This window comes from Schistocerca americana, chromosome 4 (assembly GCF_021461395.2).
Source record: "Schistocerca americana isolate TAMUIC-IGC-003095 chromosome 4, iqSchAmer2.1, whole genome shotgun sequence".
Classification (NCBI taxonomy): Eukaryota; Metazoa; Arthropoda; class Insecta; order Orthoptera; family Acrididae; genus Schistocerca; species Schistocerca americana.
In genome coordinates, this window is record NC_060122.1 from 455,905,889 (window position 1) to 455,925,699 (window position 19,811).

The window sequence follows — 19,811 nt, forward strand, 5'->3', positions numbered from 1 at the left end:
AAATCCTTACTTTGAAATTGACCAACATTCTAAATTCAGAAAAGTTCTCCAGTTTAAATACCTTGGATCACGTTTCAACAGTAAAAATTTCATAACAATGGATATAAATGAAAGAATAGCCTCAGGGTCAAGATGTCTGTACTCACTAATCAGCCCACTCAAAAGTAAAGCTTTGTCAATCACCACAAAGATGAAGATATACAACACTATTATCTGCCCCGTAGTACTGTACGGTTCAGAAAGCTGGACGCTTACAAAGAATGAAAGAGAGAAACTGAATGTTTTTGAAAGAAAAGTAATGAGAAAAATCTGGGAACCTGTGTTGGAGAATGGCGTATGGAGAATTTGAAAGAACAATGAAATTCATCAGTTAATGAATCAATCCATTATCATCCAGAAATTAAAAAGTTGCAGTGGGCTGGACATGAGGCCAGAATGGAAAGCAACAGAATCACCAAGAAAGCATTTGAAGGAACTCTCCAGGCAACAAGACCATTGGGCCGACCTCATACAAGGTGGAAAGATGACGTAGAGGAGAACATCGCAGCATTAGGAATTTTCGCAGAGTGGAGAGAGGCTGCGAGAGATAGGAGGTGGTGGAAGCAGATCGTTGATGCAGCGCGTGGTCTACAGGGCCTGTGATCGCTGAGAAGAGAGAGAGTGTGTGCATTTTAGTGTAAAATATTAAATTCCTTGTATGTTTGTGTGTCAAGTAGCCACAGTTCTGCACTTTAATAATTGTCTAGTGTATAGATCCACCATCTTTGATATGGATAGGGACTGCGATTGATGTGTTCAGATGCAAGTAGAGTTGGTGACCCTTCACTCACACCTCCAGGTGGTGCTGACATTGGTTACGCAGCTTGAGGCTATTGTCTGTGGGGTATCACTGTGGAGGCTTAATGTGAGGATCCAAGGGATGTTTAGTATATCCCACGTGTCCCCCAGTCACTCCACCACTGTGATCACCCCATTTACTGCTCACATTGAGGGTGACTCCCCCCACCTGTGGTTGAATGGCAGATTGTTTTGTGGTGTGGCAGGCAGCAAAAGACTTTCTGGGAGACTGGTTGCAAGGTCTCTGTGGTTTGACTGACAAACAGGTTTCAAATGCTGTCTACAGCTAATGCAGTTGTGTGCCCTGTTTCAGAGGAAACCTCTCAGCCTGCAAGGTCTGGGCATTTACAGGAGGTGGGATTACTGGTGGTTGAGAGCTCCAAAGTTAGATTGGTAATTGGCTCCCTTAGGGGTATGGCTACCAAGCAACAGTAGTAGTCCAGTGTGTATACTACAGGCGGGGGGTCATCCCAAAAATGGAACAGGTCCTTCCAGATGAGCAATTGCAGATGGTAGCTCATGTTGGAAAAACAGTATGTGTCACTTTGGATTATGGGAGATTCTCTCTGGTTTTGGTTGGTTATCTGAGTTGGTAAAGAGTGCCAGTCTTGCATGTGAGATGAAGGTATAGTTCATCATCTCTGGCATCATTGAAAGGACTGATTGCAGATCTTTGATACAAAGCCAATTGGAGAGTGTAAACCAGAGACTCGTAGCATTCTGCGGCTGTGTAGGCTGCAGACTCCTCAACTTGTGCCATAGAATAGTGTGGTTTTGGATTCCACTTAATAGGTCAGGGGTCCACTACACACAGGAGGAGGCTACACAGATAACGGGGGTTGTGCGGAATGGATTGTGCTGTTTTTTAAGTTAGAGTATCTCAGGAAAGTACAGAAAGGGCTTCAGTCTTGAAGGATGCTGGACAAACACAGGACGAGAGTACACATAGCAAAAGTCCATATTGTATTGCTAAATTGTCATAGTTGAGTTGCGAAAGAGCCAGGATCCAAATGCTAACAGAAAACATAGTTCAAATCATTACAGTTACCTAAATCTGGCTGAAGTCAGAGGTAAGTTCAGCTGAAATATTTGCAAGGAATCTGGGATACTCCGAAAGCATAGATTAAATACAGTTGGTGGTTGCATGTTTGTTGCTGTTAGTAGTAGTTTACCTTGTAGCAAAATTGAAGTAGAAGGTTCCTGTGAGTATGAGTAGAGGTTATATTTGTCAATCTGAATCAATTAATAATTTGTTCCTGACTTACCCAGCCAGTAGGAAGGGGATCAACAGTTTAATGTGGACTCTGAAGCACTGTGAAACTTTTCACATTAGCTGATAATTTTCTAGAGATGAAAGAAGCAATAAGTAACAGAAAAATATGTTAAGATTGATTTGGAATTGAGTATCGCACCTTTGGATTTGTCTTATACCTGCCCACTGAGCTGCACCTCTTGATACTATGTTTTCACAACATTGAATGTGAACGGCCTGTACCACCCATCTGTACAATTGGCTTTTTCTTCCATATAAATAACTTGGAACAGTTCTGTCAAACAGTGGAAAATCCACAATGGAATGTAACAACATAATGAAAAGGATGGTTGCTACTCACCATATAGAGGAGATGCTGAGTTGCAGATAGCAGATAGGTACAACAAAGAGACTGTCGGGTAGTAAGTTTTGGCCAACCAGACCTTCATCAGAAAAGTACTCTCTCTCTCTCTCTCTCTCTCTCTCTCTCTCTCTCTCTCTCTCTCTCTCTCTCTCCTCTCTAAGTGCTACTTGTGGGAGCATACAGGCACGAGATCAAGAGAGGGTCAGGCAGGTAGGTGCTGTTGGAAGTTTAAATGGAGGGTGGGTGGGGGGGGGATGGGTGGGGGGGGGGGTGGGAGTGCAAAAGAAGAGAAATGAAAAGATTGAAAGTGTGTTGATGGAATAGAGGGCTGTATAGTGCTGAAATGGGAACAGGAAAGGGGCTGACATGTAAAGACAATGACCAATGAAGGTAGAGTCCAGGAGGGTTATGGAAATTAGGATATATGGCAGGAAGAATTCCCACCTGCACAATTTAGAGAAGCTGGTGTTGGTGGGAAGGATCTATATGGCACAGGCTATGAAGCTGTCACTGAAATGAAGACAGTCATTTCAGGCACCATGGTCAGCAACTGGGTGGTCCACCTGTTTGTCAGTGACTATTCATGCGGACAGACAGCGTGTTAGTTGTCAGGTCCACGTAAAATGCAGCAAAGTGATTGCAGCTTAGGTTGTAGGTAACATGACTGGTTTCACAGGTAGCCCTGCCTTTGATGGGATAGGTGATGCTTGTGGCTGGACTGAAGTAGGTGCTGGTGGGAGGGTGTACAGGATAGGTCTCGCATCTAGGTCTATTACAGGGATATGAGCCATGAGGCAAAGGTTTGGGAGCAGGGCTTCTGTAGAGATGGATGAGGATAATGTGTAGGTTTGGTGGGCAGCAGAATACTACTGTGGGAGGGATGGGAAGGATAGTGGATAGGACATTCCTTATTTCAGAGCATGAATGAGGAATGTCTACCCACTATCCTTTCCACCCCTCCCACTGTGGTACTCTGTCTCCCCTAGAACCTATACAATGTCCTTATACATCACTACATAACTCCTGCTCCCAACCCCTTGCCTCATGGTCGTACCCCTGTAGTAGACCTAGATGCAAGACCTGTCCCCTACATCCTCCGATCACCATCTACTCCAGTTGTCACAAGCATCACAGAGCCTATCAAAGGCGAGGCTACCTGCAAAACCAGTCATGTGATCTGCAAGCTAAGCTGGAACCACTGTGCTGCATTCTACGTGGACATGACAATCGACAAGCTGTCTGTCGGCATACAAACTGTGGTCAAGAAACAGGTGGACCATCTCGTTATTGAGCAAGCACCTCCCCCCCCCCCCCCCCCCCAATATTTCATTCTTCATTTCAATGACTGGATCCTTCGCATCAACACCAGCTCTTCTGAATTGTGCAGGTGCACAACATATCCTGTGTTCCCGTAACCCTCCTGGCCTAAACCTTCATCAGTCATTGTCCTTGCCCATCTAACCCCTTCCTTGTTCCCATTCCAGCACTACACAGCCTTCTATTCCACCAACGTTCAGTTAGTCTTTTTACTTCTCTCCTTTCCTGCTACCTCCCTCCTCCCCTCCGCTGTCTAACCTCACATCTGCACCTGGCTGCCATACCCTTTCTCCATCTTGTACCTGTACACTCCCACAAGTAGCACTTACTGTTCCCCACCCATAACCTGCTATGTCCCGCCTCCCTGCCCCAGCCTCCTCCTTACCCCCGCCACCTGGTTGTCCCTCCCATCATGCACTGCTGTTCACAGTCTGGCTTCAACAGCCAGAAACTCCTGTTTTGTGTGTGTGTGTGTGTGTGTGTGTGTGTGTTTTGTGTATTTTTGACGAAGGTCTTATCGACCAAAAGCTCACTTTTGACAGTCTTTTTGTTGTGCCTATGTATGACTCAGTATCTCTACTATATAGTGAGTAGCAACTATCCTTTTCATGATATTGTTGGAATAGTTCCATGAAATATTTAATTATCTATATTCTGTAATGTAGCCAATCTTATTTTGTCTTCAGTCCGAAGACTAGTTTAATGCAGCTCTAGATACTACTATAATCTGTGCAAGCCTGTTCAGTTCCAAATCACTACTGCAACTTACATCCTTCTGAATCTGCTTACTGTTTTCATCTCTGTCTCCCTCTTCAATTTTTACTGACCACACTTCCCTCCAGTACTAAATTGGTGATCCCTTGATGTCTCAGAATGGGTCTTGTCAACTGATCCCTTCTTCTAGTCAGGTTGTGGTGCAAATTTCTTTTCAGCCCAGTTCGTATCTCCTCACCGGTTATGTGGTCTACCCTTCCAATCTTCACCATTCTTCTATCGCACCACATTTGAAATGCTGCTATTCTCTTCTTATCATCCATGTTCCACTTCCATAAAGGGCTAAACTACCTACAAATACTTTAAGAAAATACTTACTAACACTTAAATCTTTAATCGATGTTAACACATTTCTTTTCTTCGGAAGGGCTTTTCTTGCATTGCCACTCTACATTTTATTCTCTCTGTGCATCAGCCATCATCAGCTATTTTGCTGCCCAAATAACAAAACGCATCTACTACTTTAAACGTCTTGTTTCCTAATCTAATTCCCTCAGCACCATCTGATTTAGTTAGACTGCATTCCATTATCCTCATTCTGCTTTTGTTGATGGTCATCTTGTATCCTCCGTTCAAGACACTGTCCACTCAGTTTAACTGCTCTTTAAAGTTCTTTACTGTCTATCAGAATTACAGTGTCATTGCCAAACCACCTCAAAAGTTTTTATTTCTGTTCCCAGAACTTTAATTTTTACTCCAAAATTTTTATTTTGTTTCTGTTACTGCTTACTCAGTGTACAGATTAAAGGAGGGTGGCGATAGGCTACAGTCCTGTTGCACTCCTTTCTTTTTCATGCCCTTCAACTCTTTTTTAACTGCCATCTGGTTACTGTACCAGTTGAAAATAGCCTCTCACTCCCTGTATTTTACTGTTTAAAAGGGCAACAAATGTAAAAAAGATAAATCAGAGTTTCAATCTTGTAAAAATAAACTGATACAATGCCACTGATCAGTGGAATAAAATAAACTGCAGTCAGATACCTGTATGGTGTCCACCTTCATTTTTTAAAAAATGTAATTGAAGCAAAGATACTGACCTTAAGGAGATTAAGAGAAATAAATTTAAATAAACGATTGATACTACTATTCTAGTATTGCTTTATATGTAAGTAAATGCTTTTTCTTATTCGTTGATTGTGACCAAGGGATCACAGGTAGCACCTACAAGATGCATGGAGTTGCATCATCACAAGTTTTGAAATAAACTAGTAACACGGAAAAAGTATTCTTTTGCCACTATTCAGTTCAGTTTTACATACTGTATTGTTACTGTTAAATCTGTGAGATTGTCAAGGGGTTCGTACAAAATACTGTTGGCCTGAGATTTGTGTAGATCCAGAGCAGGAGAACCAAGCTATCAAGAAAGTCAAACAATTGTACATATGGCCATAATTATTCTTTTTTTCCACATTTGGTCTCATTCAGTTTCTGTTCGTCACTTAAGTTATATATTTGTTTAAATCTGCTTTCAATAATGTTTTGCTTCAGTACCAATGCTCTAAAATTGTTATTAAACCATAATAAACTGTCCCGTGACTTAATATCTTGGGTGGAGACTACTTATTAATGGTGCACTATTGCCAGTTATCCTTTTCATTTTAGTACAGCTGCTGCAGCCAACTTCATCAATGGCCTGTCTTATATGCCCCCACTGCCTACAACCCCAATTGCCACTGTCTGTAAACAGACCCCCCCTTCCCTCCATGCTTCCATATTCTTTTCTCCCTTCACACCACTTACCTTCTGATGTGATGGGCACTGTAGTTATAAGACTTTTTTATGACCATAAACAACCCACCACTAATGTCATCTAGCTTATCTTTCAGAAAATAATACATTTACAATTAGATTTACTCCTATTTATTTCTGGTTCCATCCAGTTAGCCTATTAGTTTTATATGGACATAATGGCTATCGATAAATTAGAGTAAATGTAAAACATATACCATGTAAAATATCAAAATCTCATTGCTTTACTTTTATCCACGTTTGTGCTTCATATTACTGCATCAGTTGAAGTTGTAATCATGTTCTCACACCTGACCAGGGAAGTGTACCTCTTATTTTTCACAGTAGTTTTCTTTACACTGCCGCTCCGCTGGCAGAAACCTTGAGCAGTGTCATTTCAAGGAACAATGGTGTGGGATTTTAGAATTTGTCTCGTGGTGAATGAAATCAGAGAAGTCAGTTATGTGAGTTCATACTTTATGATTGGCATGTGAGAGACTCATAATTAGTATGAGTTTTATGTAAATATTTGCATTTTGTGAACATTTAATGTTCTGCTGTCAGGATTTATATTGCCATATATTAAGTATTGTGAGTTATTAAGAAGAGACAGATATTATTGGATTTATTTCTAGATGTCAGTGAAGCAAGTGTATGTAACACTTACTGCCAAACTTTGCAACTGCTACCAATTTACTTAGGATGATATATCAATTAACCTGAACCAAAACCCATATTCATATGCTTAGTAAGGGACTAATTTGCCTGGATTTCATGCATTATCATTTTACAGGGTCGAGCTGCAGATTTGAAGTATGTGGAGAGTGCTGCCAGAATGATTGCAGATATGGCCACAGGTGACAAGATAGTTGTTGAAAAGAGCACTGTACCTGTTAGGGCAGCAGAAAGTATACTCAACATCCTGAGAGCAAATAAAAAGCCAGGTGTATCGTATCAGGTATGGATGTTTACCTCACCATTATAGATATGGTAACTGATTACAAAATATGCTTAAGTTAATGTAAGTAGAAGGCTGATGACATATCCAGAAGATTATGAACTAGCATAGGAAATGAATTTCTGCATGTGTTTTCGGTCTTCCTGTAGGTATAGGGAACCAATGTTACTTGTTTGCTGTTTTGGGAAGAACATGTAACATGTTTCAGTAGTAGTAAGATGTAACATAGTCTGTGTTCTTTATTGGTTGGTTGCCTGCTGTAATTCTATTTTACACAAGCAGTGCATCATATCTGCTATGTTTGCCTTAACTGATAAAGTACTGAAGTTGTTGTTGGTGTGGTCTCAGTCTTAAGATTGGTTTGATGCAGCTCTCCATGCTACTCTATTCTGTGCAAACCTCTTCATCTACACTCTTGTGAATCTGCTTACTGTATTCATCTCTTCATCTCCCTCTACAGTTTTTACCTCCCACACTTCTCTCCAGTACTTAAACTAGTGAACCCATGATGTCTCGGAATGTGTCCTGCCACCCGACCCCACTCTTCTAGTAAAGTTGTGCCACAAATTTCTTGTCTCGCCAATTCTGTTAAGTACCTCTTCATCAATTACGCGATCTACCCATCTGATCTGCAGCATTCTTCTAAAGCATCACATTTCAAAAGCTTCTATTCTCCTGTTGTCTAAACTGTTCACCATCCATGTTTCACTTCCATACATGGCTACACTCCGCAAAATACTTTCAAAAAAGATTACCTAACACATAAATGTATATTCAATGACGACAAATGTCTTTTCTTCAGAAACGCATTTCTTGCCATTGCCGGTCTTCACTTTATGTCCTCTCTGCTTCAGCTAGTGTCAGTTATTTTGCTTCCCAAACAGCAAAATGTGCCTCCTATGTTAAGTGCCTTGTTTCCTAATCTAATTCCCTCAGAATCACTTGAGTTAAGTAGACTAAATAACATTATCGCTGTTTTGCTTGTGGTTTTCATCATATAGCCTCCTTTCAAGACAGTGTTCATCCCATTCAACTGCTCTTCCACGTCTTTTGCTGTCTGTGACAGAATTACAGGGTCATCAGCAAACCTCAAAGTTTTTATTTCTTCTCTCTTTTCCTTAATTTCTATTCCAAGTTTTTCTTTGGTTTCCTTTACTGCTTGGTCAATGTACAGACTGAATAATATTGGGGATAGGCCAGACCCTTGTTGCACTTCCTTCTCAATATCTGCTTCCCTTTATACCCCTTGACTCTTACAGCTGCCGTGTGGTTTCTGTACAAGTTGTGAATACCCTTTCTCTCCCTGTATTTTATCCCTGCTGCCTTCAGAATTTCAAAGACATATTCCAATGAAGAGTGTCAAAAGCTTTCTCCAAGTCTACAAAAACTATAAATATAGGTTTGCCTTTCCATAACTTATCTCCCAAGATAAGTCATAGGTTCAGTGTTGCCTTGCATGTGCCTTCATTTCTCCAGAATCCAAACTGATCTTCACTGAGGTCAGGATCTACCAGTCTTTCCATTCTTTGATAAATAATTCGTACTAGTATTTTTCAACCATTGTAAGTAAACTGATAGTTCAGTAATTTTCACATTTCTCAGCAATTGCTTTCTTCAGAGTTGGAATTATTACATTCGTCTTGAAGCCTGAGGGAATTTCGTCTGTCTTATACATCTTGTTGATTATGTGGAAGAGTTTTGTGATGGTTGGTTCTCCCAAGAGTATTAGTAATTGTGACAGAATGTTGTCTACTCGTGGGACCTAGTTTATACTTTGATATTTCAGCACTGTGTCAAATTCTTTTTGCAATGTCACTTCTTTCATTTCATCTTCATCTATATCCTCTTCTGTTTCTATAATATTGGCTTTATATTCATCTCCCTTGTATAGACTGTCTTTATCACCTTTCAGCTTTCCCTTCTTTGCCTAGGACTGGTTTTCCATCTGAGCTTTTGATATTCATACAGCTATTTCTCTTTTCTCCAAAGCCCACTTCAATTTCTCCTGTAGGCAGTATCTATTTTCTCCTTGTGTTCTATGCTTCCGCATCCTTACATTTGTTCTCTAGCCATTCCTCATTAGCTACTTTGCACTTCCTATCAGTATAATCACTTAGGCATTTCTAATCCTTTTTGTCTTCTTTATTTGCTGCACTTTTATAGTTTCTCTATTCATCAATTAAATTCATGATCTCCTGTGTTACCCAAGGATTTCTGCTAGGCCTTGTCTTTTTACCTACTCGATCTTCTGCTACCTTCACTATTTCGTCTCCCAAGGCTACCCATTCATCTTCCACTGTATTGCTTTCTCCTGTTCTAATCAACTGTTGCCTAATGCTCCATGTCCTTAATTTCCTACCTTAATGCAATTTCTTCAGTTTAATCTATAGTTCATAACCAGTAAGTTGTGCTCAGAGTCCACACCTGCCCTGGAAATGTATTACAATTTAAAACCTGGTTATGAAATATCTGTCTTGCCATAATATAATCAGTCTGAAATGTTCCAGTGTCTCCAGGTCCCTTCCATGTATACAGCTTTCTTTCACAATTCTACATCTACATGGATACTCTGCAAATTACATTTAAGTGCCTGGCAGACGGTTTATTGAACCACCTTTACAATTCTGTATTATTCTAATCTCGTATAGTGCGCGGAAAGAATGCAACACATATATATTTCCATACGAGCTCTGCTTTCCCTTATTTTGTCCGCAGCTCGTGGTCGTGCGGTAGCGTTCTCGCTTCCCGCGCCCGGGTTCCCAGGTTTGATTCTTGGCGGGGTCAGGGATTTTCTCTGCCTCGTGATGACTCTGTGTTGTGTGCTGTCCTTAGGTTAGTTAGGTTTAAGTAGTTCTAAGTTCTAGGGGACTGATGAACATAGATGTTAAGTCTCATAGTGCTCAGAGCCATTTGAACCATTTTTTCCCTTATTTTATCGCGTTGATCATTCCTCCCTGTGTAGGTCGGTGTCAACAAAATATTTTCGCATTCGGAGGAGAAAGTTGGTGATTGGAATTGCGTGAGAAGATTCCGTTGCAACGAAAAACGCCTTTCTTTTAATGATTTCCAGCCCAAATCCTGTATAATTTCTGTGACACTCTCTCCCATAATACAGAACTTGCTGCCTTTCTTTGAACTTTTTTGATGTACTCCGTCAGTCCTATCTGGTAAGGATCCCACACCGCGCAGCAGTATTCTAAAAGAGGACAGACAAGCATAGTGTAGGCAGTCTCCTTAGTAGGTCTGTTACATTTTCTAAGTGTCCTGCCAATAAAACATAGTCTTTGATTAGCCTTCCCCCACAACATTTTCTGTGTGTTCCTTCCAATTTAAGTTGTTCATAATTGTAATACCTAGGTATTTAGTTGAATGTATGGCTTTTAGATTAGACTGATTTATCATGTAACCGAAGTTTGAGTTCCTTTTAGCACTTGTGGATGACCTCACACTTGTCATTATTTCGGGTCAACTGCCACTTTTTGCACCATACAGATATCTTTTCTAAATTGTTTTGCAGTTTGTGTTTTGATCTTCTAATGACTTTATTAGTCGATAAACGACAGCGTCATCTGCAAACAACTAAAGACGGCTGCTTAGATTGTCTCCCAAATCATTTAGGTAGATAAGGAACAGCAAAGGGACTATAACACTACCTTGGGGAACGCCAGAAATCACTTCCGTTTTACTCGATGACTTTCCATCAATTACTACGAACTGTGACCTCTCGGACAGGAAATCACAAATCCAGTCACATAACTGATACAATATTCCATAAGCACGCAATTTCACTATGAGCCACTTGTGTGGTACAGTGTCAAAATCCTTCCGGAAATCCAGAAATACGGAATTGATCTGAAATCCCTTGTCAATAGCACACACACTTCATGTCAATAAAGAGCTAGTTGTGTTTCACAGGAATGATGTTTTCTAAACCCATGTTGACTGTATGTCATTAGACCATTTTCTTCGAGGTAATTCATAATGTTCAGACACAATGTATGTTCCAGAAATCTGCTGCATATCGACGTTAATGATACAGGCATGTAATTTAGTGGATTACTCCTACTACCTTTCTTGAATATTGGTGTGACCTGTACAATTTCCCAGTCTTTGGGTATGGATCTTTCGTTAAGCAAACTGTTGTATATGATTGTTAAGTATGGAGTTAATGCATCATCATACTCCGAAAGGAATCTAATTGGTATACAGTCTGGACCGGAAGACTTGCTTTTAGTAAGTGATTTAAGTTGCTTCACTACTCCAAGGATATTTACTTCTACGTTACTCATGTTGGCAGCTGTTCTCAATTCAAATTCTGGAATATTTACTTTGTCTTCTTTTGTGAAGGCATTTCGGAAGGCTGTGTTTAGTAACTCTGCTTTGGCAGCACTGTCTTCGACAGTATCTCCATTGTTATCGCGTAGAGAAGGCATTGATTGCTACTTCAAATGTGACCAGAATCTCTTTGGATTTTCTGCCAGGTTTCGAGACAAAGTTTCATTGTGGAAACTGTTATAAGCGTCTCGCATTGTAGTCCACACTGAATTTTGAGCTTCTGTAAAAGATCGCTGATCTTGGGGATTTTGCATCTGTTTAAATTTGAGACGTTTGTTTAGTTGTTTCTGCAACAGTGTTCTAACCCGTTTAGTGTTCCAAGGAGGTTCAGCTCCGTTGTTTGTTAATTTATTTGGTATAAATGTCTCAATTGCTGCCGATACTATTTCTTTGGATTTAAGCCACATCTGGTTTACACTTATATTATTAATTTGGAATGAGTGGAGATTGTCTCTCAGGAAGGCGTCAAGCAAATTTTTATCTGCTTTTTTGAATATGTATATTTTTCACTTATTTTTCGAGGATTTGGGGATTACAATATTCAATCTCGCTACAACAACCCTGTGTTCACTAATCCCTATATCGGTTTTGATACTGGTTATTAACTCAGGATTATTTGTTATTAAGAGGTCAAGTGTTTTTTCACAACCGTTTACTATTCTTGTGGGCTCATGAATTAACTGCTCAAAATAATTTTCAGAGAATGTGTTTAGCACAGACTCAGATGGTATTTTATGCATATCTCCAGAATTAAACATGTATTTTCGCCAACATATCAAGGGTAAATTAAAGTCACCACCAACTATTATCGTATGAGTCGGGTACATGTTTGAAACCAAACTGAATTTTTCTTTGAACCTTTCAACAACTGTATCATCTGAATTGGGAGGTTGATAAAAGGATCCAATTATTATTTTATTCTCGTTGCCAACAGTGACCTCTGCCCACACTAACTCACAGGAAGTAATTACTTCAATTTCGCGACAAGTAAAACTACTTCTGACAGCAACAAACACGCCACCACCAACTGTGTTTAACCTATCCTTTTGGAACACCGTTAGGTTCTTCACAAAAATTTCAGCTGAGCTTACATCCGGCTTTAGCCAGCTTTCAGTGCCTGTAACAATTTGAGCATCAGTGCTCTCTATTAGCGCTTGGAGCTCTGGTACTTTCCCAACACAGCTACATCAATTTACAACTGTTATACCAATGGTTTGTGTATCTATGTTCTTCCTGTGTTCAGCCTGCACCCTTTGTGACTGAAGCCCTTCTTGTGTTTTCCCGAGACCCTCTAACCTAAAAAACCACTCAGTCCATGCCACACAGGCCCTGCTACCCGTGTAGCTGCCTCCTGCATGTAAGGACACCTGACCCATTCAGCGGAACCCAAAACCCAACTACCCTTTGGCACAAATCGAGGAATCTGCAGCCTACATGGTCGCAGAACCGTCTGAGCCTCTGATTCAGACCCTCCACTCGGCTCTGTAACAGAGGTCCGCAATCGTTCCTGTCGACTACACTGCAAATGGTCAGCTCTGCTTTCATCTTGCAAGCAAGACTGGCAGCATTTACCACTTCTGTTAGCCAATCGAAACCAGAGAGAATCTCTTCTGATCCAAAGTGACACACATCATTGGTACCAACGTGTGCAACCACCTGCAGTTGGCTGCAGCCTGTGCTCTTCATGGCATCCGGGAGGACCCTTTCCACATCTGGAATGACTCCACCCAGTATGCACATGGAGTGCACAGTGGTTTTCTTACCCTCCTTGTCAGCCAAGTCCCTAAGGGGCCCCATAACGTGCCTAATGTTGGAACTTCCAACTACCAATAATCCCACCCTCTGTGATTGCCCGGATCTTGCAGGCTGCGTGGTTTTATCTCAACATACATTTCTTCAGTCTTCTCATCTTTGGAGCTAGTTGACACTGTACTATTGTGGTGTGGTGATAATTTATTCACTATGCTGTACTTAGCAACTTACCCACATTCCTGTCTTCTTATTCATTATTAAACCTGTGCCTGCATTGTCCCTATTTAATTTTGTATTTATAGCCCTTTACTCACATGACCAGAGTCTTTTCCCTCCTCCTCCTCCCACCAAACTTCAACCTATTAATTTCCCTTGTTAAATTTTCTAACCTATCTGCCTGATTAAGGAATCTAAAATTCCATGCTGCAGTCCATAGAGTGCCAATTTTGTTTCGAATGACATCCTCCCAAGGAATTCCTGCCCATAGGTCCAAATGAGAGACTAGTTTACTCCTAGAATATTTTACCCATCATCATTTAACCATACAGTAGAGCTGCACACCCTTAAAAAAAAAAATTACAGCTGCCGGCCGAAGTGGCTGCGCGGTTCTGGCGCTGCAGTCTGGAACCGTGAGACCGCTACGGTCGCAGGTTCGAATCCTGCCTCGGGCATGGATGTGTGTGATGTCCTTAGGTTAGTTAGGTTTAACTAGTTCTAAGTTCTAGGGGACTAATGACCTCAGCAGTTGAGTCCCATAGTGCTCAGAGCCATTTGAACCATTTTGAAAATTACAGCTGTAGTTTCCCCTTGCTTTCAATCATTGCAGTACCACTGCAGCAAGGCAGTTTTGGTTGATGCTATAAGGCCAGATCAGTCACTCATCCAAACTGTTGCCCCTGCTGCAATTACTGAAACAGCTGCTTCCCCTCTGTAGAAACCACCTGTTTGTCTGAACTCTGAACAAGTACCCCTCCAATGCTGTTGCACCTACAGTATGGCTATCTGTAACACTGAGGCACGCAGGCCACCCCACTAGTGGCATGGTCCGTGGTTTATGGGTACACCAGTATTAATTGCAAAAGTTAGGCAGTTTGTAGCAAATGTGACAAAAGCAGCATATAACCTGGAACACCACATCATTGCTATTTTTCTGCATAAAGTGCAGTGGGAATTTTGAAGTCTGGAGTTAAAAGTCCTCAGCAGTCATTGATAAAAATAAAATCAACACAGTGAATCCCCCTACACTGAAGTGAAAAATCTGTATCGTGCTCTAAAACTGTCATTGTTCACACCACCATTTGTCGCTTAGACTAAAAAGTTAGTAGGATTAAGTAACTGTTTTACACAAATCTAAGTGGAAGCTGTGACTGCCACATCAGTATGTAGAAGCTAGAAAGTCTATCTCTTACAGCCAATTTGGTAATTTCAAATCCAGAATATAAAACAGAAACATCAGACTGCACTGGTGTGGTTCTGTTTTACATAACAGATGATACTTTGTCTGCAGAGTCTATAGAATACGAATTATCCCTAAGAGAAACTTTTGAGCTCTCATCCAAACCTCCAACTGCAATAAGCACATCAGCCCACCAGAATCTGAAAAACAGATAAAAACTTCTCTGTTAAAATGGCTGTTATACTGAAGTTCAACAGTGGTGGGCTGGGGATCCTAAAATGTACCTTTCATCTGTGCCTCAGAACTTCAGTGGCATTGCTTGAAGTTCCAAGGCCAGAATCCATGCGGCTCTGAGATGTGCAGTACGCAAAACAAAATATACGACACACACTTTTATTGGCAGATCTGGATTAATCTTCTAACCTGTTACACTATTAAATCAATCTGCATAAGAGTCGCCAGCCTCACTTGGACACATGAGACACAGTTACAATTGTAACTACTTCTGTACCACCAATAAATGGCCTGTAAAAATGCAACTACTCTCAAAATGATTCTGCCATGCAACCACTGGACTACAAAATGTACAGGTGCTGGACAAAAATATGGGAACACTGTGAGAAATGTATGCTTGAACATAAATGCAGATACTAGCCAACCCTGCAGGTTTCACTTTTGTATTTGATCATGAATGGCATCTTGGCGATGTTGTCAATATGTTGCAAGTGTCAGTCAGGATCTGAACTGTGTTCTGTGAAATTGTGAGTGCTTGATGTCAAAGTTAAGTGAATTTGATCATGGCCAGATTATTGGTGCTCGTATGGTGGGTGTATCCATGACCAAGGTAGCCAAAGTATTTAGTGTTTCAAGAACAACCATATCAGAGATTTATGCCATACATGTGGAAAGTGGAAAAACATCATCCACTAAGTAACAACACAGAAGAAAGGGTTTGTTGAATTATCATGACACAGTCTTTGAAGAGGATTGTCATCAAATATAAGAGGACAATAGCTGCAGAAGTCACTGCAGAACTGAATGTCACACTCACGAATCCTTTCAGCATCAAAACAACATGAGTGCTCCATAAGCTGGGAATTGCAGGGTGAGTTGGAATTCCAAATCTACGTCAATTATTGCAACTGCTCATAACAGCAGAACATGGTGCCAGAACCACAAAATGTGGACTATGGAACAATGAAGGAAGTCGTTTAACCGGATGAGTCTTGTTGAATGCTGTTTCCAGATTCTGGCCAAGTTTACATTGTAAGAGTAAAACATGAAAAGAGTTCAGTGATGATTTGGGCAGCCATATCATGATATTCAATGGGCTCAAGGTTATTCTGTGACGTTGCATTAGTGCAGGGATTGTGTGACCATTTTGGCCAATGAGGTCCTCCCGTGGCACAATGTTTATTCCCCAGTGGTGATCTGTGTTCCAATACAACAGGGTCCATGTTCACACAGCTTGCACTGTTCAGTACTGGTTTTGTGACCATGAGTATGAATTGCCACATCTCCCCTAGCCACCACAGTAATACCAATATAATTGAGCCGTTGTGGTATGCTCTGGGAAGAAAGGTGACTGATTGATATCCATCTGCGTCATTACCCAAACTTGCCTCTATTTTGCAGAAAGAGTGATATAAGATTCCTTTGAAAACCATACATGGTCTGTATTTATTCATTTCGAGGTGACTGGATGTGATTTTGGGTGCCATTGGGTTTTGTAATGGATCTGGGAGATGTTATTTTTTTACCGTATTTGTCGATACTGAATTGAAAATGTTTTCTTATATTTTTGTCAGAATTTATTATAATTTGTCTTATTATATGTTAATTTACTTCTGTTTTTGAGAGTAAAAGCATATTGATTACTATTAGAAAATGTAGCGAAGAATAGCAAAGAAACTGATTGTGTAAAATATCTTTGACGTTGGAGTAGTCTTTGACTATAGTCAGTCCGAGTCGGAAGCTAACTCTTGGTGTGTGTTGATGGAAGAACAATGTGAAGGTCGCCGTCATAAATAATTTTGAATTATGTTAACTATTATTTTTGTATTAACTAAAAAGAAGAATCTACATTTGAAGAAACTGTATTTTAAACACCAAAATGAGAGAAACACGTTGAACCACGTCATTTTCTGCAGCCGACAACGATGCATTGTGGAATCATACTTAGACAACTGAAGCCAAGACTTATATTTGCTTGCAAACGTCTAATGGAAAAGGTACTGTCACGAAATATGGCAAATTTAAGTTTATAAAAAAATAGTGACCATATTTTCAACTTGTGTAATAGCCGGGATGCCATATTTCAGTTTCTAGACCATATTGGGTATGGGAACAGGTGTTTTTGGTGTTTCCGTGTTTTTGTCCAGCCTCTGTAATTAACAAGGATGTTGCAAAATAATTTGATCAGGCAGAAGATGATGATCTGGCCAATTGGATGTGTGGCCACGTCTGAAGAGTGAGGTCTGCAGAATGCTAAGAGACCATCCTGGTGTGGGAGAGTTGACTTGGGGACTCCAGAAGAGACACATCTAAGCGAGATTCAGTAGGAGAGGCCACAGAAGTTCCTGGAGTAGAAACATCGATTACGGCATTCATGAGACTTGGCTTCCGTGCAGCACTGTTGCCAACAGCAGACACCAGCTGTGGCCTATGCCAAAAATACACACTGCCCACCACATACGCATCACCACAGGGAGATACAACCAACTGACTCCAGCAGCTATTCAGCTGCATTGCCAGCAGTTTGATTGTACTTGCCCTACAGCACTCCCATCAAAGTCTGCCTGTCAGTTCGGTTTGTCTTTTGGCAACCATGAATAAATCCTGGTATCAGCCTTGAGAATTGTGTATTGTTAACTAGCTGTTTTGCTTCCTGTCTCTTTCCCCTCAACTTGCCACTTTGTCTCAAAGGTAACTAATCCTCACTACCATTGTGGTGGTATTTAAAACAAAGCTGAAGTGTGCTTGAACATAATGCAGATGCTAGCCCATGCCTGCAGTTTGCGCTGTAGTAGTTGACCAAGAATGGCACGTGCGCAATGTCCTCAATAAGTTAAAAGTGCCAGTTGTCTTCAGAACAATGTTCTGCGTAGTTATGAGTGTTTTATTTTGGAGTTAAGAGAATTTGAATGTGGACAAATTATTGATGCTCTTACAGTTGGTGCTTCCATAACCAAGGTAGCCAAAGTGTTCAATGTTTCAAGAGGCACTGTTTCATACCACATACAGGGAAAGTGAAAAAACATCATCTGCTAAGTCACAACTCGGGTGAAAGTATGTGTTGAGTGTTTGTGATAAACAGTCATCGAAGAGAATTATTATGAAAACTAAGAGGATGACAGCTGCGTAAGTCCCTGCAGTACTGTTGTACTCATGAACCCTTCTCAGCACAAAAACAAGAAGAAGCGTGCTCCGTAAGTACGGAATTGCAGGGAAGCTCCCAAAATCACTATTCAGCGATTCAAATACCTGTAACAGGAAAACATGGTGCTAAAACCATAGAACATGGTCTGGGACTGTGCATCATTGAGCAAAAGTCATTTGATTAGAGGCGTCTTGTTGCACACTGTTGAGAACTTCTGATCAAGTTTACGTTCTAAGAGGAGTGAAACATGGTGGGCGTTTGGTAATGATGTGGGCAGCCATTTCATAGTATTCCGTGGATGCCATGTTTACTCTGCAAGGTTGCATTACTGCCAACGATTATATGATCGAAACTTCCTGGCAGATTAAAACTGTGTGCCCGACCGAGACTCGAACTCAGGACCTTTGCCTTTCGCGGGCAAGTGCTCTACCATCTGAGCTACCGAAGCACGACTCACGCCCGGTCCTCACAGCTTTACTTCTGCCGGTATCTCGTCTCCTACCTTCCAAACTTTACAGAAGCTCTCCTGTGAACCTTGCAGAACTAGCACTCCTGAAAGAAAGGATACTGCGGAGACATGGCTTAGCCACAGCCATGTCTCCGCAGTATCCTTTCTTTCAGGAGTGCTAGTTCTGCAAGGTTCGCAGGAGAGCTTCTGTAAAGTTTGGAAGGTAGGAGACGAGGTACTGGCAGAAGTAAAGCTGTGAGGACCGGGCGTGAGTCGTGCTTCGGTAGCTCAGATGGTAGAGCACTTGCCCGCGAAAGGCAAAGGTCCCGAGTTCGAGTCTCGGTCGGGCACACAGTTTTAATCTGCCAGGAAGTTTCATATCAGCGCACACTCCGCTGCAGAGTGAAAATCTCATTCTGGGATTATATGATCATTTTGACTGATCAAGTCCATTCTGAGGTACAGTGTTTTGTTCTTCATTGGTGATGCTGTGTTCCAAGATGACAGGTCACCTGTTCATACAACTTTCACTGTGTAGGACTTGTTTTGTGAGTGCGAGGATGAATTGTTGCATCTCCCCCGGCCACCAATCACCAGATTTCAATGTTATTGAGCTTTTGTGGTCTATTTTTCAGAGAAACATGCGTGATGGCTATCCACCTCCATCTTTGTTGCATGACCTTGCCCCATTTTGCAGGAAGAATGGAATAAGATTACCTTGAAAACCATACAGGTGCTGTTTTTATCCATTTTGAGATCCCTGGAAGCAGTTTTCAGTGACAGTGGTTCTCCTGCACCATATTAGGCATGGTAAGAGGTTCTGACTTTGATATTTTTGTCCGCCCCCTGTACACTGCTGACAGTTGATACACTACCCCCAGCTGGCTTCTTGCAACTTCTGTCAATAATCTCCATTAAAAACGAAACAAGATAACAGTTCAAAGCCAGCAGGATTAAAGGTCACACCAAACAACCATACCTCAAGTTTCCGTGAAAACAAAAATAATTTGTTGACATCAATTAAACTTAGCAAAGTCTGTCTTGTTTACTAAACACCTCAGTCGATGTAGCTACTTAGCTCTAAAACTTAATTTGAGGTCTCACCCTATTGAGCACATGCTCAGTCACTAAACAGTAACATTTGCAAAGAAAACAGACAATTCTTATGCGAATTCGACATCTGTGAACAGGAATGCACTTTTGGATTCATGTAGGCATTATTTGAATAATGGCTTTGTTGTTCACTAAGGTTCAGTTACTGACTCCATAAA

The 19,811-nt window shown here is 41.1% G+C and overlaps 1 protein-coding gene across 2 annotated transcripts in view; it reads left to right on the top strand.

Moving 5' to 3' along the window:
* The window catches only part of LOC124612692 (UDP-glucose 6-dehydrogenase), a 101,732-nt gene that overhangs the window by 39,874 nt on the left and 42,047 nt on the right, over positions 1 to 19,811 (top strand). For both annotated transcript variants that reach the window (XM_047141034.1, XM_047141035.1), the window contains exon 4: positions 7,066 to 7,230. In XM_047141034.1, the coding sequence (XP_046996990.1) occupies positions 7,066 to 7,230 (165 nt within the window). The remainder of the gene's footprint in view (positions 1 to 7,065; positions 7,231 to 19,811) is intronic.